Source organism: Argentina silus (genome assembly GCF_951799395.1).
Source record: "Argentina silus genome assembly, chromosome: 3".
NCBI lineage: Eukaryota > Metazoa > Chordata > Actinopteri > Argentiniformes > Argentinidae > Argentina > Argentina silus.
In genome coordinates, this window is record NC_139657.1 from 10975497 (window position 1) to 10999370 (window position 23874).

Here is a 23874-nt window from a genome sequence, read left to right on the forward strand (position 1 = left end):
TGTACAGTTTCCTTCTCAACAGGACCACAGAATGTAGCCTGCATGTTCCCCCAAGAAAAAAATAGATTCAAAAACATGGAACCCTAAAAATAGACAGTTCTATGTCTGAATCATTTATTTTTTACAGGCCTTGTACAGCTTTCTGTGGTCACTATTCTGTTTCAAAGCATAGGCGAGGCTAAAGATACTTAATGGTTTATAAATGTTTTTTTTTCTCCTGACAATTTAGTATTAAAAGTCACAGCTATGGAAAAAGAGGCTAATCATTTGGTTATGATGCGACAATTATAAAAGCAAAGGAATGAATGGATGAAGGATGGGAAGTCATAAGTAATGGAGGCGGGAAGTGTCGAAATTAGCTACTTGTGACAAGCAAACCTACCTTTTTGTCTCTACATTGTTGAAAGTATGGTCGTGACTCTCATGCCCTCGTAATGATGATGGTAATGTCTCCCTTGCTGATGGTCAGTGTGAGCGAACCTCGGTTCTTGCTGTGTGTAGGCTGCGATCCTCTCCAGATTTGCATTGGCCAAGCACCCGTATTGCTGCTTAGAATACAGGGCACAACGAAAAAACCCTATCCTCACTGCAAGCACCATCATTCAGCAAGATGCTATTACGTGTCTACGACTATCGAAATATCCAGATAACGGCATCTTTGAGACGGGAGGAGGGCATGATGCACAACTCGCGCCTGCTCACAGGGCTTCCCCCACAATCACGCTAGGGACTCCATGTGCCCAATAATAGGTTCATGACCAGGAGCTGTCCAGGTGCTGAAAACGGGATCCTATCACCTACAGATGCGAGGCAACCACGCAACCCCTCACAAGGAAATGAAAACGGCTATTTGATCAAAACCCGAGATAGGTGTTTTTTTTTTTTTTAGGACCCAGTGCTAACGAGCGTGCAGACACGCTACCCCAGAACGTCGACGTAAAAACACTCGCGCGCTTCACTTCACCTCGAGCTTCTGTGTTCCTCGCGATAACATCGCAGGACAGCGTACGGTAATTTCAATCACCTTGGTGTTGAATATTTTACTGGTATATGGAGAATATTTCAATGCATCTCATGCTTATTTTGGGGATGAGCAAATGGCCTTAGACTCTATGACAAGCATTACTAATTAAAAGAGGTGACAAGGCTTACCATTCAATGGTATAAACCCAGGAACATCCATCATTCATCAATATCTTACACAGGAGAGAACTTCCTCAGATTGCTGACACAGGGAATATAAGGAGTTTTGTAGGAGAACAATTTAACAAAATCATTATTCAGAAACACTTCCCACATGTGCAATAACGGTGAAATTAGGCATACTCTTAGGCAAAACAAATATTGTAGCATAGTAGGCCTAATTTAGAAATTGCTTTGTAATTGAATTGAGCTGAGCTGGAGTTTTTTGTTTTCCCAAGTGGAATAAAGAACTGTTCATTTGGGTTCAACTGGTCAGCATGTCTCTGTGAGCTGGACCCTAACCAAGGATTTAGAACTACTGTAAGGGACCAAGTGCTTCAGCCTCAGTCTACCCTGAAAGGAAGGAGCACAGTAGCTAAAAGCAGTGTTTTCTCAATTATGTAGACACCTGTGGGACATTTAAGATCAACAAAAGTGTTACTGTGTCTTACTCACTACAATATCTATATCACTCTACTTGCATGGCGTTATCAAACACATCACAGGGTAGTAATTTGTGACAATATCAATAATCCTGTATTAATTCCTCAAGGACCTCAAAGCTAAGGACTTTTGAATTGATAAGTCAACTCACTAACGGTTTTCAACCGTTTCAAGTCCACACAATACATGTACATGTTTGCCGGAAGTTGTATGGGCGGAAACATTTCATTAAGAAGCTGGGCAACGAAGTTCCCACGATTCCACACATACCTGTGGCGTCGGTCCCAGTGCTTTTAACATACCTCTCATTCCGTCTCTCACCAAACCCAATGTTTGTCTACCCACAGCCATGTTGAAGTCACACACAAAACAAATGATCACCAGTCCACACCCCATCTGGGGGAGGCTTGTGTGATGGAACTATTACTTAGCCCTCAGAAACTAATCCAGTCTCCTATCCTACAGTATTTATAGATACTTAATGCTTTGGATGTAAACCATTGCAGGTTCTCTCCGAGAAAGTTCAACATTGTCACATTGTAAATCGTTCACTAAGTGACTCATAAGGGCTTTGTTTACCTACTGTCTGGTAGTAATATTGTATTTTTAGATGCTCATCGGGAATGACCCCATTTCATGATATCACTCATTCTACCAAAATGAGTCAGAATCAATGAAGAGAATCCTGACATTTAACATGCCATTTACAATGTGGACAAACAGCTATCACAACATTTCTGTGCTCAAAAGAACACGCCCACATGATGTTAGTGCTTTCGGAGGCCTAACAAAAAGCAGTTCTCAGAGTTATTTTCAGCGCTCACAGTGACTCACCTTGGGAACCTGCACTAACCTACCGGGGGCTGGGATTTCATGAGCTGGTAAGGAGATAATGACCAAACACTAGATTATTTTCAAGGCAAAGGTAATAAGATCTTGATGTGTGTCATGTAGGTATGTTTGTGTTTTACCTTGAACACAAGGTACTGTACTGTACATACAATGTATCCTTCAAATATACTGTATATTGTTAATGGCATCGTATTATCATCTCTGGTTGTTTCCTTCTTGGACTTTGAGGTGACAATCTTGTTCAAAATCTGTATCATCATGTCTTATATTCCCAGGTGGTGATCTGAGAAAACAGGACTGTATTCTAAAGGATATAATCAAGGAAAATAAACGTTCAAATGATGGCAGGTAAAATAAAATGTTTGGCAACAGCATTGGATTTGGAATGAGGGGTCATGCTACTGTATGCAACTGATCATTGTTATTGATGATGATGATGATGATGATGATACGAACAGTATGTGTTCATTCATGATATTCCTGGTAACATTTCTGACAAGAGGCAATAGGCAGAACAGCAGTGGTTAAGCATTCACTGGTCCCTGGTGCTAATTTGGTCAAGTAATGTTGGTTCTGTATGTGTCTGCTATTCTGACCTGTCTTTATTCACATTGTTCATAGACCACGGTGACCCCTGTGATGAGGGAGAGGCCTCCTACTGTCTGAACGGAGGAACATGCTACAGAATTCCTTCCATGGATACACTTTCTTGTGTGTAAGTGTCCCACATCACTAACATATTGTCTAATATCTCAATGGACCAGGGGAGGCTGGTGGAGGAAGAAATCAGACTCATTCCTCCCCACATTTCTACCTCCACCAGCCTCCCCTGCAATGGGGACAGTTCGAAACCATGTGATTAAGACCAATTCACTTTCTACATTGCTTTCTACAAGACTTGTTGTACCCTGGCTTTCATTTCCCATATGATGACAGCTAAAACACTATGCTGTTGCTTTTTCTCTCTCTCTCAGCTGCAGTGACAGCTATAAAGGAAGTCGATGTGAGCAGTTCCAGCTCCTTAGCTTTTCACACAACGCAGGGGAGAAAGGGTTGATCGCCGCAGTGGTCGTCATTGTCCTCCTCATCCTAGTCATACTGGCGGTTGTAATCTACTATACATGCAAGTAAGTAACTGTACTTTGTATGATTCATGAATTCACAATGGACAACAATGGAAGCTCAGGTCTGACACTGCACTGCTTACTGTATGACTGTCAGATGATTCATTCTTGTGTTTGTTGTTCAAACACCTCTATGAATCCAACCTAATCAGTTTAGAGCCTGTCTGACTAACTTATGCTTACACCAAAAAGCGTATATATTATCATACTGTTCCTTATCTCCTCAAGCATATTCATTTGGAGGTACTGTTTTGAGCATGTCTATAAATATCTGACAGAACTATTTGTGTCCCTGTTAGGGTGTGTAGGACCAAACCTCAGCAGCAGAACAGTGAACAGTACTGGAGAGTAAAACCCAGAGTATGATGGTGCTACTGCTGTTTGTCTCCAAATGTTTTTGACACTCTGATTGGGAAAACAAAATGGTTGATGGATAGTGGTGCGATATATATGGTGTAAGTCTGGAGGCTGCTGAAGATGCAGCTATGAAGGACAAAGAGGACAGAGGAGGCTTTAAAAAAGCTTTGCTTTGATTGACAGATGTGAGTGAGGCACATTTCAATCAATGGGTGCTTTTTTTCTCTAAGCTGCAATGACCTGTTTAGAGAGCACAATGGGCCAATTAAAACATACTTATAATGTATAAATCACATGTATTATAGTGCTCAATCAATCTGAAAATGATAAGCTACATTTGATGCAACTTTACATTTGATGCAACGTTCATGAAGCATTAGTATAGTACATCTATTCCTTGTATTATTAGATGAATGCATAAAAGAAGTGTAAGATGTATAAAAGATGTGTAAATAATGTGCAAAATCACACTAATAAATGATTTAACATTTCTTGATTGTGGTTGGTCTTGACAGGTGGGAAATTATGTATTGCGTCTTCTTTAGTGATGGAAGTCAATCAGGACTACTGGAAGGAGGTCCACGGTGGGTTATTGGCATTCATCACTGTGAGGTCCATAGATAGGCCATAGATTATTTATAGATAATTGTAGATTATAACAAAAACAGTTCACATAATTATGAACTGGAATTGGCAATCTTTCTTTCAAAGCGAATTACAGGCAGCAGTAAGTGCAGTATTGCTAACACCCAGAGAATTGTTCACAAGCACATTGAATATTTAGCCAATATTCTTCATGTGTGCTGCTGACCAACAGAAAACACAAAAACAGCTTCTATGCATCACAAATTCCATTTTACCAAGAAACACAAGCACTTGGGACCTCAACCAACAGATGGTGCTAAGGGTCCCTCAGGTTTATGAGCGACTGCACTGAGTGAGAGGTCATAGTACAGTCCACGAAAAATCACTCTGTCCTCTACTTTTCATCAGTGTTTTGTACTGGACACTACAATCATCTTTATCAGGGAGACCAATTCTTCTATTGATATTATTCAGGAGAGAAATTAAGAATTTGAAAATGCCATATGTTTTCGGTGAGGAATTACAATTTTAGATTTGGAATTTGTGTATTCACTTCCTGAATTGTCAGAATAAAACTGTATTTTACTTATTCAACTAAAACAACAGCTGAGTAGTTGCCTTCATTTTTTAAATCAGCCTGCTGTTTTTAGACTACTATTGGCTTGCTGAAGTGTACTAGATTAAACCATTGAGGTACTTATCAGTATGAACAGACTCTGTATATGACCTCTGAAGTTAGTTGTACCTATTTATAGCAACACAGCATACTGCTGCCACCTAGTGGCATTATCAGTTGTCTGTCAGTTGCACCATAATGAAGAGATGTCGACATTTTTATCAAGATGAACCACATTGTTGAAGTACTTCAGCATCACTACAACAATAACAATCAGTTTGTTTATCATTCCAGTCCACAGTCATGTAGTACATTCTTATTATTATACAATAAAACAATTTCAGAAATGTATAAAAGCTGTATCAAAATACAGAACAACTGTGCTGTATACATCTGTAACAAATGCTTGGTCTTGATAGGTCATTTGATATGATGTGCTTTGAAAACTTTTGCGGTAGTATTTAGCCTCTACTGTAAACAATATATACTCTCATTAGCCTCTAGCTTTGTCAAACTCGTGGGCGATCTTCAGTGCTGTGCTGTTGAGTCCAACAGACTGCATGTTGGCGATGATTGTGACCACTATTCCCTGGGGGAGGCCTGTTGTCTGTCCTTGTGGCTGAGCTGTCTCGCTGGGCAACACAAGCAGGACACTGCTGGCCCCCACAGCGCCCCCTGTGTGTGAGACGTAGTGCCTGCGACTCCTGCACTGGCCGTACTTTTGCAGCTTCTCCACCACCAGCCAGCCCTGCGCATACAGCCCATCCTTATCCCAGCTGGCCTCGGTCTTATCTGCTGGGGCCCACAGAGCCTTGGCTGTGTGTGCTTTGAGGAAGCCAGGCAGGAGGCCCTTGCTGTCCTTCAGCTGGGCCACTTGGTAACTGTAGAGCAGAGCGTTTCCAAAGAGGAGCAGGTCCCCGGCCGTGGAGACAAAGCCACCTCCTGCCCACTTGTAAGAGTTGTCCACATAGGGGCAGTTGACGATGCGTCCTTTCTTACTGAAATGATAAAATCTGCAACAGAAAGTACACAATCTGTAAGAATGCTCATTACACAACACAACAGCAGCTGAGTTGAGAATTGTCATACCCAGGAACTTCACGTCATATTGCACACAAACAGACACCTGTTGAACTTTTCAAAGACAACGCTGAAGAGTTGCTTTTGGCCTAAACAGAGATTGGTCACTGATTACCTCGAGCGGTTATAAATGATGGGGTCATTCTCATCTGGCACAGTATTAAGCATGCCCAGTTCACGGAACATCTTCATCATGTGATCCAGGAAGCGCTGGCCTGCAGCTCTCTCCACCACAGCACTGAGAAGGGTGAAGGCGTGGGTGGAGTACAAGAAGGTGGTGCCTGCAGATGACAAACTACAGCTTAACTTCTGTTACGCGTTCATTCATTAGAATTTGCAGCTATTCCTCCTCCGTTCAATGATTGAACAGAGTGCAGGTGTCCTGAGGCATAACCTACCAGGTTTGAAAATAAGAGGGTCATCCTTGAATAGGTCCAAGGCATGAATAACACTATCAAAGCTGTCTTTCAGGTAGTACTCCTCTTGCTCAAACTCTTTTTTCTTCTGGGCCTGCTTGATCTCCTTACTCTTGACACTGCTGTCCTCTGGCTTGGGTTTCTCTTTGTTTTCCGGCAAGTTATTTTCCCCTTTAACAGGCAGCTTCAAAGGTCGATTGGCCTTCTCCCTGTCCTCCCTCACTTTCTTGGCATCCCTCTCATAGTGTCTTATGCCACTCAGGTGAGAGAGGATCATTCGAGGGGTTATTGTCACCTAGAGGGCAAAGTGTCAAAACATTACATCCTTAAGAGACACAAAAACCCTGATAAGCTATAATCAGACAGCAGTGCAGTGGCGTAGGTAGAAATCGGAGGACGGGCTCATTGTAATGCATGGACCAGCATGAGGAATGGTATCAAACACCTGTTTGATCCCATTGCGTATTCCATTCCATGCATTACGATGAGCCCATTCTCTGACGTCTGTTGAATTCACGTTTATTTAAATTTTGTGTTTCTCACATCTTCTCCCTCAAACTGTTTTTCAGGGAACTCTGGGACATATTTTTGGACTGGAGCATCGAGGTCCAGCTTGCCGTCCTCCCACAGGCGAGCCACAGCTGTTGTTGTGAGGGGCTTACTGATGCTGGCGATACGCAGCACTGTCTCTGGGCCACACGGCACACGGTTCTCCAAATCAGCATAGCCAAGTCCTTGAACAACATGGACAATATAAGAAACATGTAAGAATGAAAATGTCTCACGCTGCAGTATTGTGCGTTGCATTACTCAGTGAATATAGTAATGATAAACTCCATGGATTCTTTAGTGCTAGTATCTCACAGGTACTGGGAATGAGTTTTACATTTGACCATTTAGCAGACGCTTTTATCCAAAGTGACTTACAACAAGTGCATTTGTCTAAAGTAAGTGAAAAAAAATCTACGCTAGGACCAGGGGCCATTGGCAAAGTCACAATGCTAGGCTTTTTAAAATTATTATTATTATTTTAACCTAGACTGTTTATCAACCAACCTTCACACCAGACCTGAGTTCCATCCACAGACACAGCGACCACCAGCCCTGGCGCCCCAACCTCATCCTGTCCCACCAACCCAGAAAGGGGTGGGTGAAGGGGAAACAGATGTTCAGCTATCTGCTTTAAAGACTGGCTGCGATAATTGCATATACTGTAGTCTTGTGGAGCCAGATCGTGTTGCCTCCCACAAATTACATGATATAGCTCATATGGTCTACTATTGCATGTACTATTGCATGTTCATTATACCCTGAGTAACACAAATGCATTTCAGCTGCAAGAAGAGAGAAACAATAGGGAAAAAAAACTTTGAATGACAAAAACCTCTAAATACCTGTACCTTTATCCTTTGAACAAGGTCTCGACTGACTGTAATGGCAGCACCAAATATCCCAGTTTTCAGGTCGTCTTTACCCTCACAGGATGGTTTACCTATGTCAGTCTGGTATTTTAACCCCAAAGCTAAGACTATCCCCGCACCGATTCCAATAATCCAAAACCTGGACTTGACAGTTTTTAAAGTCACAAGACGTGGAGATCCGAAAAGCGTTCTATGTTGAAACACAGAGGTCTCATTTTTTGACAGCCTTGGCTTGCATCTAGTTCGGGGTGTCAACAAAGACGAAAAGCAACGGGTCAGCGGAGTACAGTATTTACATTTCGCGCACAAACGACTGATTGGCAAGTACAGTAATTGCGACATCGTAACAATATAATACTTTTTGCTATGAAACGCTTTAAGTTTGTTGGCAATGAAGAAATCTTAGGTAAAAAAAAGTAGCAGTCGAGAACGCCACATTTCCTCCTATGCCCCCCTGCTTACGTCAGGCAACGTTAATCAATCCCCGTTTCAGACATCACAAGCCAAAGTCCGATCGTTTCCATCCGCTCTCATGAAAGGCAGTAGAGGAAGTTACCATGTACTCACTGTCTGTCTGTCTGTCTGTGCGTACGTGCGGTCTCCTCGTGTCCTTTGCTGATACTCACCTGTACTTCCTGCATCTGTTTATTATTTTATAAATATTAACTTAACTTTTCAATCTACCAAGTGTTTTAGTAAGTGCTATGGGCTTCTTACTTGAACTAAAACATACTTGTGATTGTGAAGATGTATCAGAATTCTACCATGATTTTATTAATTGTCCTAAATCAATCTCTCTCTCTCTCTCTTTCACACACACACACACACACACACACACACACACACACACACACACACACACACACACACACACACAGCTCCCCCAGGAATGACAGTAGAGTTGTATGCCCTTTCATGTCTGACAGCCCTCTCACCGTAAAGCTCCTCTTTATACCAACCCCCCTGGGGTGACAAAGTGCTCTTAGAGAGGTCACATGCCAGTGCACAGCTCCTGTCAGCACCAGTGGCAGTGAAGAGCACAGGTCCTAAGAGCTTGTGTACATGTAGAGTGGACTGGCGTCAGGTGATAAGTCAAAACATTGATAAGCTTGTCAAATCTACACACATTAATCTTGACCTTGTAGACTAAAGTCACCTGACATTATGCAGTTACAATAGGCCACAATAGCCAAAAACACACCCATCACTTATGCTTGTCACTTGGAATTCACACAACTACATTAATATGCCTTACAGGGGCAATCTGTCTATTTTGGGACTTTTGAAATTAAATATATTATTTTTAATTATAGCTATTGACTCTTGAAGAATATAACTTGTAAATGCCTCATGAGCTAAGTTCAACTGTCTTACCCCATCGGAAACCAAAAATATAAGCTTGTTTTACTTGTTTTGTAAAAAAAAAAAACACTGAACAGCTTCAAAACATGGTTAAAACTAAAATGTCGATCTCATGGATGGTCAGTCTTTGCATCCATAGCTCTGTCTATGAAATTGACAGCAGTTACATTTCTCCAGCCCCACCCCTCAGCTGTTCACCAAAAAAGTGGCAGAGAGCCCGCTTTGTTGTTGTTTGAATTACAGATTGCACCTTTAACTATGTAGGCTTTATGGTTCTACATGTAGATGACAGACTGCATGAGTATATCCTTCATTGACTAATAAGTAACCTCTTCCCTTCAAAGCCGATGCAGCTAAGTGTTCAGTAACCTGCAGTGATCCAGAGGTTCACTCGTGACATGTTGTTTCTCTGGAAGTCAAGACGAGGCCTAAGCCAGAACGAGCACAGAGTAAATGTAATAAAGCTGGCAGATGAACAGATTACCATTTGTTCTGGAAACACACACACTGAGCTGAGGGATAATATACGACTCCAAATAGGGTTGACCACGTAGCAGTGTGTTTAAACAGATGACAACCCCCCCCCCCCTCCCCCCCAATTCTCAAAATGAAAGGTAAACAGATTGGAATTCACCTCTATTTGATCTATTTGAACTATTTGATCCTTAATTAAAGCCTTTGAAGTCATAGACATGATTAAACTCAATACAACAATGTAGTGATGATAGTTCATCTGACTTTGATTTCTTGAGTTTGATGTTCCACATTTATGACACACAAAAATGCACAAATAACCTTTAGAAAATCTCAAACTGTGCGGTTTTATTTATATTCATTTTATACACTTCAGATATGATAGACATTTAAAACATCTACATTTAATAAAATAATAGTAAATCAAATGAGGCACAACCAAATATGATTTAAATCATATTTCTAGACAAGATGAACACATTTCGAACCATGGGTTAAACAAAAGAAAACAAAGAGAACAACAGGAATGCATTTGCAAAATAATGTTGCCATACATTTTGTAATGAGTTTCAGGCTCAAAATAAAAATAAATATACTTTGGGAGTGTAGACAGATCCCTTTCTAGACAGAATTTGATATTGGCACCAAAGAACGAAAATGGAAAGTACACAAACTAATGTGTTTTGGGTTTCACAAAGGCAGTCAAAGATGCGTTTCCTTAAAGCTTCCTCAAACTGCGCTGACAACACAGTAGCACCAGTACACATGTGACCAGGCTTATCCAATGCATACTTACACTTCCAAGGAAACTTAAAATAAGAAATATAGATGGTCTTTTCAATTTTTTAGGCTCATGTCATGTCTTTTCCTACATTAACGATGACGTGCATACCATATTATGAGGTGTAATTAAGTGCAACATTTCTCCACTTTGTCTTATAATGGAAATGCAGGGTTTGTGCATAACCAGGGTGAAATGGGTATGTACCAGATTCATTACCTTCAGTCTATCAAATGCAGATACAAAAAAATGGCACATCATTTCACCTGATAACTTGTCAAAAACAAAACTAAACTCAATGATTACAAAACGCTGACATCATTAAAAGTATAAATCAGCTGGCAAAAAAAATAATAGTGTTTCTCATTTTAGGCTTCATTAAGGAAATGTGGTACCTTCCCTTAGTTTCGCTCCCTCGTTGAGTTCCACTGAAAGCAGGACGGTGCAAAAGGAAAAGCGTCTGGTTATTTGTTCTCCACCATGGGCATGGAATGGAAGGAGGGTTGATGGCAAGCGAGGTGCAAGTACAAAAAGCCAAAAACCATAGTGGGGAAACCAGGCTTTCACATGTTATTTAGTTCCATTAGAGTCTGGTCCAACATCTGGTGCATATCAAGGTTCTCTTCTTTAGCATGTGCGAGTTTCTCTGTTAGAACATCAAATAAAAAAATAAAAAGATTAAAATCGCATAAGATAGCATGACACAGCATGCATTATAGGGCCAAATCCCATTAATGGGTAAGGTGGCCACAGTTACAAAAAAAGAGTCAAAGGAAAAAACTCTACACTGATTAAGTGTTTAGTTTCACTAGGCTCACATAATTGGCTAGCAACACACTCTGTTTTAGAATGCTATGACTATGCTGTGGCAGTAACCATGCAGGCAATACACAACTCATACAGCATAGCTTTCCCCACTCAGAGCATGCTTTTAAGACTGGGGAAATTAACAAAACTGTATACAGTACAATATATTACAACAATCGTGATCTATATGAAGGGACTCTACTTAGATGTACAGTATATAATAATGTACAGTTTATATTCAGTACAGGGTATACAGTAGAGATAATCCCTGATCTGAATTCAAGATAACCCCAAACAGGAACAATAACCTCCTGCATTATACTGTAGGGGTTATCCCACATACACACCGCAAACCTGAATCTTTCATAGACAACATTCGAATTTCAATTCAATTATATTCACATTAGCATATGGTTAAAATATATTAAACAATCACACTATATTTAGTCCTCATTCAAGGCCACTCTTAGTTCGTTAGACAGAAGGCGGTTTTTCTCAAGCTGCTGGTAGAGGCGATCTTTGCAGTCAGACAGCAAGTAGGGCAAAGAGAGAGAGAGAGAGAGAGAGAAAAAAGGAAATCAGAAGAGCAGAAGAGAAAGCTTCATGTGGAGTCACTCCATGCCTGTTGATACCTACCTTATAGAGTAAAACACACTGAACACACGGTTTACTCTCCAGAGTAGCAGAAAAGTAAACAGCAGAAGAGGATAGTTCAAAGACATTCCATCTATGTAGATGAAGATCATACGAAACTTCTCAGGATAATTGGGTAAACAAGTAATATACTCCTATGAGGTATTTCAGGCAGTGTGGCCTCTACCCATGGTCTAAATATACCTCACTGCAGCTCCTGTAGGAAGTGTCAGGATCCTGTGTCAGCATGCAGCTGAGGCAATAATCTTAAAAAAAAAAATCATTCGACCACTGAAATTGAAAAATTCAACCCTGTCTTGGGGACCACCGTTTGATGTTAAAATATGAGTAGAATCTAGATAAATACCCAGGATGTTCCACATGTACTGTGTTAATGTACTGTACATCATGCCCTGACTGGAAGAGGACTTAAAGCTGAATTTTACCCTGCAATCCAGTGGATTTGTTGTTCATTGTTCAATAGTAGACACATTCACAAAAAAATGTGTTTTAAAACGACCTCTGAGTCAAGATATCTTGCTTTGAATGCCCTCAGTCCCGATGTTCCAAATTGCCCATTTGATTCAATTCCTATAACTCCCAGGATTCCCCTTTCCCTCCCACGCCACTTGTCTAACTTCCCCTTTAAGTATCATGGCTTACCATTCTCTCTTTGCTATGAAATCTCTGTGTGATTTAAATAACGTGGGTGAATTGTCTATTATACAGTATCAATGGTATCAATGGTAAACAGCTTGAATGTTGCATGAATACTGAGAGTTCAGGGATTTTAGTCCTTCATTGAAAACAAATGATTCAGAAAGTGCAAATCTATTTTTATTTAATCAATAAAAGGATAGATATGGCAAACCATACAAATACTTCATATCATCATCATTGGCTTCTCAATGGAGAGTCAATAATCTTACTAGTCCCCCCCCCGTTTTCCACTTCACTTTTCCAAAAACTAGAAAATCCTACATACTGTATCTCTTTACACCAAATACTGTACTTGCCCCTACCATATCAATCCAACACCAACATTGCCACCTGCCTATCAAGACATCCCAATCAGTATGCTGCTCTCCTGCCAAAATACTTTGCTGGCCATACATCAGTTTGAACTGCCAGAGTCAACAAGAGTTAAACTGGCTTAAGTAGTTAAATTACCTTTTAATGGCAGTTTGTGTTATGCCACCACGATCCTCAAATCCACACTTTTTGCGTTAAACAAATGAGGAACATTTGAGGTGAAGTGTACTTGAAAGTTCAGTAAATACCTCAAGGGCACATCTCGCCCACAATTAATGAACACGAATGAACATTAAAATTAACTCCTCAAAACAGAGGTCCTCTCAGCTACAGTTGTGAAAATAATGATCGCACCATAAAGTATGTTAACGGTTTCCTAAGACAAAAAAATCATACAATAAAAACATGACTAACATCAGGGCTTCCTAGTTTTATTAGAGCCGCTTGAAAATAAATAGAAATGAAAAGAAAAAAAAAAGAGAACAAAAAGGACAGAATAAGGAGATAAAGCTTACATAGAAGGGATGAAGTTTTATTTTTACACAACGCAGAAAGATTTAAAGGTTCTGTACAAGAGATGGGATACACAACGTTGACAGATGGGTGAAAACATAGAGAGGGGGAGTAAAGGAAAGAAAAGACAGAAAAGGGGTGGGAAATGGAGAAAAGGCTGGAGAGAGCAGAGAGTTGGAGCTCAGCCGGCGGGAGGCGTCTTTGATGAGGTGTAAACAATTTATCTGTGCGGAAGAGAAGAGGTACAGTGAACCAGAGGGCCTAAAGGGGGCCTGAGGAAAACCGAGACGCTTAGAACACGACCAGAGCTATTGGAGTCACGGCACACAAGTTGGGCTGGAGCCCCAATGCATACCTATTGTAACGCATCGCTAGGGGAGGATACAAAAACACCTACTGCAACCATCTCAAAACACAAAACAAAGGTTGGACCAAACCTCTGATCACATGAAGACCTTTGTGATGAGTCATGAGGAGCAGCACATAACTCGACCACGCATCACTCAGTCATACGTGACGCTCCGACCTCTCTGAGAGTTCATCTGTTAGTTCATCTCGTCAAGGACAACAGGGGCACAGGACAAAACCCGACAAAAAAGACAACTTTGAAGTTAACCCCGAACAGTGATTATGACAGAACAAAAAGTAACTTCAATAAGCACACGAGGCCTTTCTTCTGTACAGAAGTAGACCGTGTCAGTAGTAGAAACAAGTGGATATGGAGTTACACTTGGAAAGGTACAGAGCAGAAACACACAGTGCTATACAGTGGCTCTGAAAAGACACCAGTAAGACTTAACATTGAAATGCTTCTTAAGTACCGTCTAATGCACTTCAACTGACCTGTCGCATGCTTGACTTGAGGGTTAATTTCAAATTAAGTACACTTAGAATTGTTAAATCAGAAAGCATAAATACTCTCAGAATGAACAACCATTACTTTTACCCTGCAGTAAGAAGTAATACAAAAGTGAAAGTCCACAGTGGTAAACAAAAGAACCTCCGTGCTGTATTCTGTTCGTACAAGCTCCAAGCTCAAACACTACACTGCTAAAGTGATTATAGGTCACTACAATGAAGAATGTCGTTGCGACCACACACATCTATAAGTGTGAGAGAGGAAACCACATTCTGACTACCAATTATGGTTAGGACTTCATTTCTTTGGCAAGTGCTTGCATAGGCACAATATACAGTCATCTTTATGACTACCGTTATGAATATATAAACTGCTTTGTCACAGAACCACTGAATCTTGTAGGAGCAGAAACAGCCGGAGGGTAGAGGAAACATGGTAGGTAAAAGAGAATATCAAGAGACAGATGGTTGGAAGTGGAACATGGGGAGGCGAAGTGCAGGGAGGAGGACAGAGACACAAGCAGGCATAGTAGATGAAGAATTACATGGAAGTCATGTCGTTGAGGGCGTGGTCCAGCTCCTCGCTGATGGCCTTGTACTTCAGTTTCTGGGCATACAACTCATCTATTATGGTCGAAGGGCCAGGGGAGGATAGGGGGATAGAAGTGGAGGGGTGTGTGGGAAGGGGGTAAAGGGTAGAGCATCCAGGGAGAGAGGTGATACACAGCCCATGGAGAGGGAGAGATGGACAGAGTGGAAAAAGGAAAAGGAAAAACGTTATACCAGAACAGGATAGAACAGAAATGTGATAGAGGCCATGACAAATTCCTCAGCATCAAGAAAAACTGACCAGCAAAGAATCCTGGCCCTTGAACATCTCATTTCATTACCATATGGCTGCTTCCCTAGCCCTCATAATTGCTATGACAGCCATACGACACATTCTTGTAGTTACAGATGGATGATTTACTGTAACCATCAGCTCAAAGGGCTACATTCCCCTCACACTGTGCATCAATATCTCATTACCAATGAACTAATTTGTTCATGTTGCAGATAAACGGGCACGATTTCCAAAATGATCATATCATACAAAAGGGCATAAATAACCCTTTGTAGATGCCTTTTGGAATCCTCTTTAGCGCAAAGATGATGGCCTGTATTATGTCCAATCAGCACACTACATTAATTGTATCAAAAACCAGAGCAAGTTGATTCTCAAAGTTAGTGGCGCAGAACTCCCTTATCAAACTGTTGAAATATTTCTCCATGAAATAAATAAATTATAACAAATGGGAATTGCAGGAGGTAGGGAAGATAAGCAGAGATAGATGGATTAGACTTGTGAAGCATAGAAAATAAGAGGCTGTCTTCTAGTCGGAGATGTGGAAGACTTTGAAAGAAGTACAGAGTACTTACCCTGTGGCCATGAATGAGACCAACTGACCAATCTATATAACAAAACAGACCAAAGTACTGTTTGAAAACAAACAGCAAGAAAATCATACCTTCCAAATCGTCAATGGTCTTCTCAAGCTTGGCTACTGATCTCTCAGCGAACTCAGCACGAGTCTCAGCCTGTGGTAGAGAGAGACAGGTTTGTATAAGTCAAGGTCTTTAAAAGGCCACACCGTGACACTGCAGCACTCAAACAGCTTGGCCTCTGGCCTACGTCTCCAGATAAGGGCTTGTGAAACTTGCCTCCTTCAGCTTGTCGGTGAGGACCTTGATCTCCTCCTCGTACTTGTCCTCCTTCTGTGAGTACTGTGGACCAAAAGCAGAAACAGGAGTCAAGCACCTACCCACAAATTTATCTGTTTCCCCTTGGTCAGTCAATAATAGAACAGCCTAATACAACACTCACACCTATACAGAGGGTATATGTATGTATGTAAATGTATGTAATGTATGTAAATGTAGGGGATATGAAACAAAGAGCTAAAAGCTAAGGATTCCTCTACCAAACAGTTCTAACAACCTTAATAAGCAATAAAGATTAGAATAGGGCCAAGTAACAGAGAACACTATCCAAAAGTCCTACTATCTACCGAAGTTAGACTAATCTTAGCCCAAGCAGATTTTGTATGCCATTAGTCATTAGACAGAAATGTTATCCAATGAAACAACTGTTGATGTACATGGTTCTCTGGGTTTCTTCCAGTCACTACCCAGCCTGGCTAGAGAAGAGCTGAGGATCTGACAGCATGCCTGGGGCTGAACAGAGTGAGACCTACCTTCTCAGCCTGGGCCTCCAGTGACTTCAGGTTGTTGGTCACAGTTTTCAACTCTTCCTCAAGCTCAGCGCATTTGCTGGTGTTTTAGACAAGGGAGAAGAAGGAGGAGGGTCCAGAAAGAAAAGGTACCAAAAAGGTGGGTTGGGGATGAAGAGACCGATGGACAGAGAGAGAGAGAAACATGGACAGAGAGAGGGAGGAGAGCAAGATGAACAAAATGTATGAGAACTAGGGGAATTAAAAAAGGAGGAGAGACCCAAAGTGCCCCAACAGAGCAGGAATGTGAGACATTAACTAAGAAATAGAGACTAAAGATTTAGAGTTTTTTGTAAATGCCATTTAGCATGCAGACTTTGTAAGATTTAAAAACGTTGTTACTGTTATGTGAAAGTCATGCTTGCACAATTCCTGCCAGGTTAGAGGTGTGGAAGGTTCTTACGATATCCCAGGTGGAAGAGCAGATAAAGGAAAAAGATAGGCAAACAGAGCAGGCAGGAAAGAGAAGCTACATTCAGCAGAGTGAACGAACGTGACAAGAGGAAGTGGCACTGTGAAGTCTGTAAAGATGCACCACTCCTTGGTGTTAGTTTTTAGTACCTTTGCCTCTGAAGCTGTAAGTGATTTTGTGCTTTGCTCCAAAACTCTTAGTTCGTCCTCCGCTCGTCGTATCCTTCTGTTAGTGGGTGTGGCGGGTGAAAGGCCATTCAAAACATGGAACAACATGCAAATTAACCGTACATGCACAAGGAAAGTGAGCATCAAAATGAAATAATGTTTGAGACCTTAAAGCTCGGTGTTAAGAGTTGAATTGGTTAAAACAACAGCATCCATGCGGGTTAATAAAGAGCAGCTTCACATTGCAGTGGAAGGTCTTACCCTTCTGAAAGCTCAGCGCGCTCCTCTGTACGCTCCAGATCGCTCTCAATGATGACTAGCTTACGTGCAACCTTTAGACACAACACACCAAGGTATTACACTCTACACTAAATGTTTCTGTGTGTACACACCCACACCCACACCCACACCCACACCCACACACCCACACACACACACACTCTCTCTCTCTCTCTCTCAATATGGATCAGCACATATGTATGTACATGTACTGTACATGGACTTGGGTATGTGTCAGGGAGATGTTTGCACAACAACCTTACAAAGGTGGACTCAATCACTGCAGTATGTGTGTGCCATTATGTTAGCGTCTGTAAGGCCGGGGCGTGCGGGCGGCTCCTCTCTTGTGACAGTTGGCCCGCCGCCAGCAGCTGAGAGACTCGCCTCCTCGTATTTGCGGTCAGCCTCCTCAGCGATGTGCTTGGCCTCCTTCAGCTGGATCTCCTGCAGCTCCATCTTCTCCTCATCCTTGGAGGCCCTGTTCTCAATGACCTTCATGCCTCTGTAGGGAGAAAGGGAGGGAGGGAGGGAGAGGTAGCAGACGTTAGAAGTCATTTCACCTCAGGGCACCGCTGTAACTCAATGCAGATCAATAACCCCAGACACAGCCTAGGTGGGCCCCACTGCAGGCAGACTGCAGTACGGCTCCCTGTGAGCACAGCACACTCTCGGTGCACATCGACACTGGCTGGTGAGTCTTTAATATGCCCTCTCAAAGTCAATGGCTGACTGCTTTTTTTTGTGCGACTGAGGGGGAAAATACTGCACTGCTTTAGCACTAGGGGGATGACAGGGAAGGCCTACGCAGGGACTGATCGAGAGTGTCAGAGGACATTAAAGGCATTGGGCTCTGCTGCACAGAGGGGCTGTTTATACACCAAACAAAGGAACCGAAACACAGCAACATGGGCTTATTTATTCAGGATCTCATAGCTTCGACTGAAACAGCTTGTGTTTGTTGGAATGGGTCAGTGGTACCACCAGGTCTGAACGCTGCTCTCTCACTAAAGCCCAGCTAACTCCAAATGCAGAGAGAGAGAGAGAGAGAGAGAGGGGGGGGGCAAGAGAAACCAATCACTGTTCTGCAGTCTAACTCCCTGCCACTGTTAGCAGCACCCACCTCTCGCTCTCATCAGCAGCCTTCTCAGCCTCCTCCAGCTTCGTCAGGGCAGTGGCCAGACGCTCCTGGGCGCGATCCAACTCCTCCTCAACCAGCTGGATGCGTCTGTTAAGGGAAGCGACATCAGCCTCAGCCTGTGGAGAGCAGAGAACAACAACTGTCAGAGTAGTTTGGAGGAAAACAATTGAAGATGTGCTTAACATATACAGTATGTATACTTTCACATATACACATACAAAAACGGACAACACAAAGGACACACACACACACACACGTAAAGAATGCTAGTGATTTTTCCGGATTATTGTTTCAACGTGTTCTAAATTGTGTCTAACGGTGCTGTCTGCATGCGCCAACCAGCCAGTGACACCTGTTGGGGACTGAAGAGGGCCCTCCCAGGAGGATTCCCCTGCGCTCCACACACTGTGTGTAATGGCAACAATGCCCCAGGCAGCCAGGGGGCTGAATACCTGGCCTCATTACGACACCCCTGAGAGAACATTAACAAGGAGCTGACTGAAGTCATGGAGGGCCAGAGAGGATTACACTGTCAAAGGCCACACACACACACAAAAGATTTATTTCCACTTTTACCTCTCAAAATATCCTACTTGTCTTTCATTGCTATCTTGCTGTCGACATGTGGTGTGAGTTATTAGCAAGTATTTACCCCTACTGTTCCAAATAGACCTGCAAGTCCAATATGCAAGAATACCACCAGAACACATTATGAAATGATGTCACACACTGACATTATGGGGAGATTTGTTACTAGGGAAGTGAGGTTGAAAAAGCATTCAACAATGCTGCAGGTGTGTTTCAGTGGTAATTGGTAATGAAATAAAACCTAGCATTTGAAAGTAGAAACAATGGATACACAACCACGTATTCTTGTTTCTGACCTTTTAAAATGCTTATGGTTTGGAAACGAAATGGGCTACACTAATTCACATTGTTTATGACTAGGTGCAATGACATTAACTGTCTGCACCTGGCTGGCTTCTCTGGTAACCCACTGACTCAGAGAACTCCAAGCGTACGGAAACTTCAAAGTGTGTTGCACAGGCCTGGGGCAAAGTGCATGTCATGGTGTGAATGGAGTTATGAGAACTAGCAAGTGAAATTAAGATTATTGTATAGGTTATCTCATGGTTTTTTAACCCCACCCTACGTTTGCTTTGAATAAACTTATGAGCTAATCATCATTTTGTAGTAGTAGTTTTGAAGTGACAGTGTGAGTGCATGCTTAATTTCCTGTTTCTTTGACTGCAGCTGTCACCCAGAGAACTAGGTTGGTCCCCTGCTCTTTTGAACAGGCGACAACACCCCTTTGTCCTTATAAGGGAAACTTAGTTTGCTAACATGAGCAAACAACTTGAATGCTTTTGGTATTCCACTCAGCAGCCATTGTTGTTATGCCATTGTTTTTCTTTTATGTTCACGCTTGAGTGAACTAATCACTTTCAATTAATTTCAAATAGTTTAAACGTGGTGCTAGAGTCTGTGCATCAGTCGCCACAGGATAGCAGCTATGTTAGCATAATGTGGATGATACACCCTACAGTTAAAACAAGTCAAATGAAATGCATAGGCTCTGCCTGTCATGGTCAATTAGGAGGCGAATTAATCACGGCCTAAACTGAGGATATCTGAGCAGCATGGTTAGAAACTATCATCAAATTAGATTAAAAAGGCCTCAAGAAAGTCCTCTCCCTATACAAACACAACTGTTTACGTTAGAGTGTGGCAGTCATCCAATTCGCCTTAAGGTTGTAATCTCTCAGAGTTGACAAATCGTAAGCAATGAGCATGGTAAATATAGCTGGTTAGCTACCCAACACAACACAGCGGGATGTCGGAGAAATTCCGCTAGCTCAGTGTTGCTGCGTGCATCACCAAGCATGCATTTTAACATTGACTGTAGTTTGTGGCCTACGTCTCTTGCCTTTAACCAACACATTAGAGTGAAACATTGCAAAGAGGTTGCATTTGATAATAACATGATGGAGCACAGTTACTATGCAGCTTATGATGATGCTTACTGATTCTCTGGCTTTCCTCTCCAAGCCCAATTCTCTCTGTAGTCTCTCAGCTCTCTCTTCAGCAACATCTGCCTGCTCTTGTAAGGATTTTATTTTCCTTTTAACTGCCTCCAGCGATGTTGCTGCCATTATTTCAGCTTATTAAAAAAACACAAAGCTTTCAAGACTTTCCTGGGAATGGACATAGGCTAACGCGCAGCGACGCCCTGGAATGTACGTGGAGAGTGGCTGTTCAGCGCGCGAGTCTCGGCTGAAGACGCATAAAAGCGATGCCGAACATAACACCGGAAGCAATGTTTTCATAGCCAAGCCCCAGGCTTTGATAAACATTTGATAAAATGTACAGTAAGTTATTTATTTGTGATTATCGTGGTTTCTTAAAATAATAATGTGAGCAATATTTGATTGATAAAAAGTAAATCTACTGTAATGACAAGGGCACGCCCCATTATTAACTTTCAACGTCCCTCAGGTACTTTGCATTGACCTACAGCACTCTCTGCTGGTACAACTTAGACATTACAAATTTTTTGGTACAAGAAGATTTTCAGAGGGGAACAAATGCAGTGTATCAGATTGCTATAGTCAAATGCATCGTTATCATTGACACAACAAATAGTAATTGAGTCAAAATTGTTTTCTTTGTAGTCTTATGGAGCTTAATTGTCGGCCTTTTAAAATATGCAGTTCCTAAAATGGCCCCAAGAGGAGGCCCTCATTTCTTCACAATGCTCTGAAGAGGCTCGTCTTCGAGATGAGGTAGAAGACCCTTTCACTGAATGAAAAACGATGTGCAAAAATAAAACAAAGTTGATAACTCATTGATGGGGACTGGTGGACGTTTATTATCCTCTATTTTTCTGTCTATTTTACAATGATCCAGCCATGTCAGTCATTTTATGCATATTTCCCTCAAACCCGTTACTACCCTTGGATGGATGCAGCTGGTCTCACGCATGAACCTACGTCGATACATTCTTTGAATACTTTTCCTTTTATGGGGCATTACCCTAAATTCTATTCAGTTCCCTCTGCATAAAGCCAATTACACTGTTGGTTAGGCAAAGGCCTATGATGGCATTTTACCAAAGTGATTTAGACCCACTCTTATTTCAAAACACTAAAACCGTAAAATTACTACAACCTAGATTGAGTTTGTCATTTAAAACGGCAGAGAGTGAAGACTAAATTGAATTGGCTAAATATGATAGTGTAGGCTAAGTGTTTATGAAGTAAATAAGCGAAACAATTATATGTGAATAGCCTATTATCAGAGAATCATATACATTGAATAGAATAAGAAGATACACTGACATTTTAATGGGAAATTCTTATTTACCCTGTTGCAAGAAACGGGCACAGCCCAAAGAAGTCAGCTACGTTCTAACTTGACCATATAAAGTAGTGGTCTATATTTATCCTGCTCTCCGCTCTAAGACAGCACATGTAGCAAGTTTAGTTTCCACTCATAAATGTCCCCTTTTAAGGACCTATGGGGAATATGTTTGATTATTTTATTGATGTATAGATGACAGCCGATTTGGGGACTCGTAGGTGAGATTATCTATGGGGAGTTTAAAGTACGAGAACCCCAGAGCACCTTCACATTATTTACGTTGATGAATACGTATTTCTGTGTATTGTGATCCTTGACAAACAAACAAACAGACACATACGGCTACACAAAATATATAAAACGACAGTTCGACAGGCATGACATTATGATTGTTTATGTAATTGGAATAGCCTGCTATAGCACAATATTTGTAGTCACTAAAAGGATAATACTTTGCACAATTAAGGAGACGGGTAGGCCTATGCCACACAGGTCATGCCATCCCAGGATGGAATCGAGTAATAGGATACCATTGATGCCCATAGGAAGTAGAATAATGTCATGTTACACTGTCATTTTATATATTTATAGTTGCCTACGACAGAAGAAATGTGGGGAAGCAGAAATGGTGATTGTGTGCCCTTTACTTACGTCGGTGGCTTTCTTCTCAGCCAGTTCAAGTTTCTCCTGGGCATCCTTAAGAGACTCAGAGTACTTGTCCAACTCATCCTCTGTACCCTTCAGCTTCTTCTGCAGAGCTACCAAATCATCCTCAAGCTGAGGTGTTTTTTTGTGTGGATAGTTTCACAGAGGTGATCAGCGGGAAACAGAGGGCGTGAGCGCGCACACGGCGCAAGAGCGCAGACAGACAGAGAAAAGGGAGAGAGAGGAGAGAAGTTAGGGAAAAATATGCGAGCACACAATATACCTTTGTGGCCACCTCTTCGGCGCTCAGCAACTTTTCCTCCGCGGCTTGGAACTCCTCAAGCACTTTATCTCTCTCATCTTCGGTAATACGCAATTTCTTTTCCAACTGACTTATATCATCCTCTAACTACATGCATATGAATGACAACATAAGAATTAACCAGAAAGACAATCAGAAACAAATGAATATTATTAAGAAGAACTATGACTATGCATCATTGTTTTACACTTACACCTACAACAATACCACATAAAGTTATTCAGATAATTTAACTTCACCAATTATCCTACCAGTTGAAGATTTATAGAATATCCCAAAATCAAGAAAGATATTTCGTTCTTAAATTTCACTTAATACTCCTTTTTTGAAATGATCCGTAAAAGCAATAAATCCACATTGAGGAGGTGATCCATTTAAATCGTTGTTTAGGGGAATCGGCACACAAACCACCGGTATATAAAATGCCGACCTGTTTGCTTTTGTCCTCAGCTGCCTTCTTGTCTCCCTCAGCCTGCTCAGCTCTGTCCAAGGCATTCTCCTTGTCGAGCTTGAGCATCTGCATCTTCTTCTTGATGGCGTCCATGGCTACTGGTTGTTTGTTTGGCTACACCAAATGTTCCAAAAGAAACCCAAGAGAGAGAGGCTATGAGCGTCTGTGCCTAACTGAACGCAAAGCTGGAGTGCGAAGCTCTTCCTGACTGTGCCCTGTCAAATATGTACTTCAGAGAGGGGGGGGCGAATGAATTCCTTTGGACATCCAATACTCTTTTGGAGACGGCAAGT

At 41.7% G+C, this 23874-nt stretch overlaps 3 protein-coding genes across 15 annotated transcripts; 1 reads left to right on the top strand and 2 right to left on the bottom strand.

The window, feature by feature from the left end:
- Positions 1-2423: 2423 nt before the first annotated feature.
- On the top strand, positions 2424-3968 carry nrg4 (neuregulin 4; the record flags this gene model as incomplete). Its single annotated transcript, XM_083666425.1, has 5 exons — positions 2424-2507; positions 2754-2826; positions 3100-3193; positions 3453-3605; positions 3902-3968. Exons 2-5 carry the CDS (start codon positions 2817-2819, stop codon positions 3966-3968), a joined length of 324 nt encoding a protein of 107 aa, XP_083522551.1. The 5' UTR covers positions 2424-2507; positions 2754-2816.
- Positions 3969-5427: 1459 nt separating this feature from the next.
- On the bottom strand, positions 5428-9456 carry lactb (lactamase, beta; the record flags this gene model as incomplete). Its single annotated transcript, XM_083666428.1, has 6 exons — positions 5428-6173; positions 6356-6521; positions 6639-6951; positions 7200-7390; positions 7713-7945; positions 9452-9456. The coding sequence occupies 6 exons, from the start codon at positions 9454-9456 to the stop codon at positions 5654-5656; spliced, it is 1428 nt and encodes a 475-aa protein (XP_083522554.1). The 3' UTR covers positions 5428-5653.
- A 785-nt stretch (positions 9457-10241) lies between these two features.
- tpm1 (tropomyosin 1 (alpha)) lies at positions 10242-23765 on the bottom strand. 13 transcript variants are annotated; one of them, XM_083665901.1, is made up of 10 exons: positions 23561-23765; positions 23092-23217; positions 22815-22940; positions 18786-18919; positions 18050-18167; positions 17648-17718; positions 16772-16847; positions 16239-16301; positions 16046-16115; positions 10242-11340 (listed from the first exon to the last, which is right to left on the bottom strand). In XM_083665901.1, exons 1-10 carry the CDS (start codon positions 23672-23674, stop codon positions 11258-11260), a joined length of 981 nt encoding a protein of 326 aa, XP_083522027.1. In that variant the 5' UTR covers positions 23675-23765; the 3' UTR covers positions 10242-11257. The 13 variants fall into 13 exon arrangements, with proteins under 13 accessions (XP_083522027.1, XP_083522031.1, XP_083522033.1 ...); XM_083665903.1 differs by lacking the exons at positions 10242-11340; positions 23092-23217 and adding exons at positions 13004-13903; positions 15083-15161; XM_083665902.1 differs by lacking the exon at positions 10242-11340 and adding an exon at positions 14426-15161.
- Between the last annotated feature and the right edge of the window lie 109 nt (positions 23766-23874).

Excerpts from the sequence above, each read along its gene's own strand:
- tpm1 (XM_083665901.1), bottom strand. The coding sequence starts at position 23,674 with ATGGACGCCATCAAGAAGAAGATGCAGATGCTCAAGCTCGACAAGGAG. Across the intron at positions 22,941-23,091 it reads CCGAAGAGGTGGCCACAAAG|CTTGAGGATGATTTGGTAGC; the intron begins GTATATTGTGTG and ends AAAACACCTCAG. Across the intron at positions 18,168-18,785 it reads GCTGCTGATGAGAGCGAGAG|AGGCATGAAGGTCATTGAGA; the intron begins GTGGGTGCTGCT and ends TTCTCCCTACAG.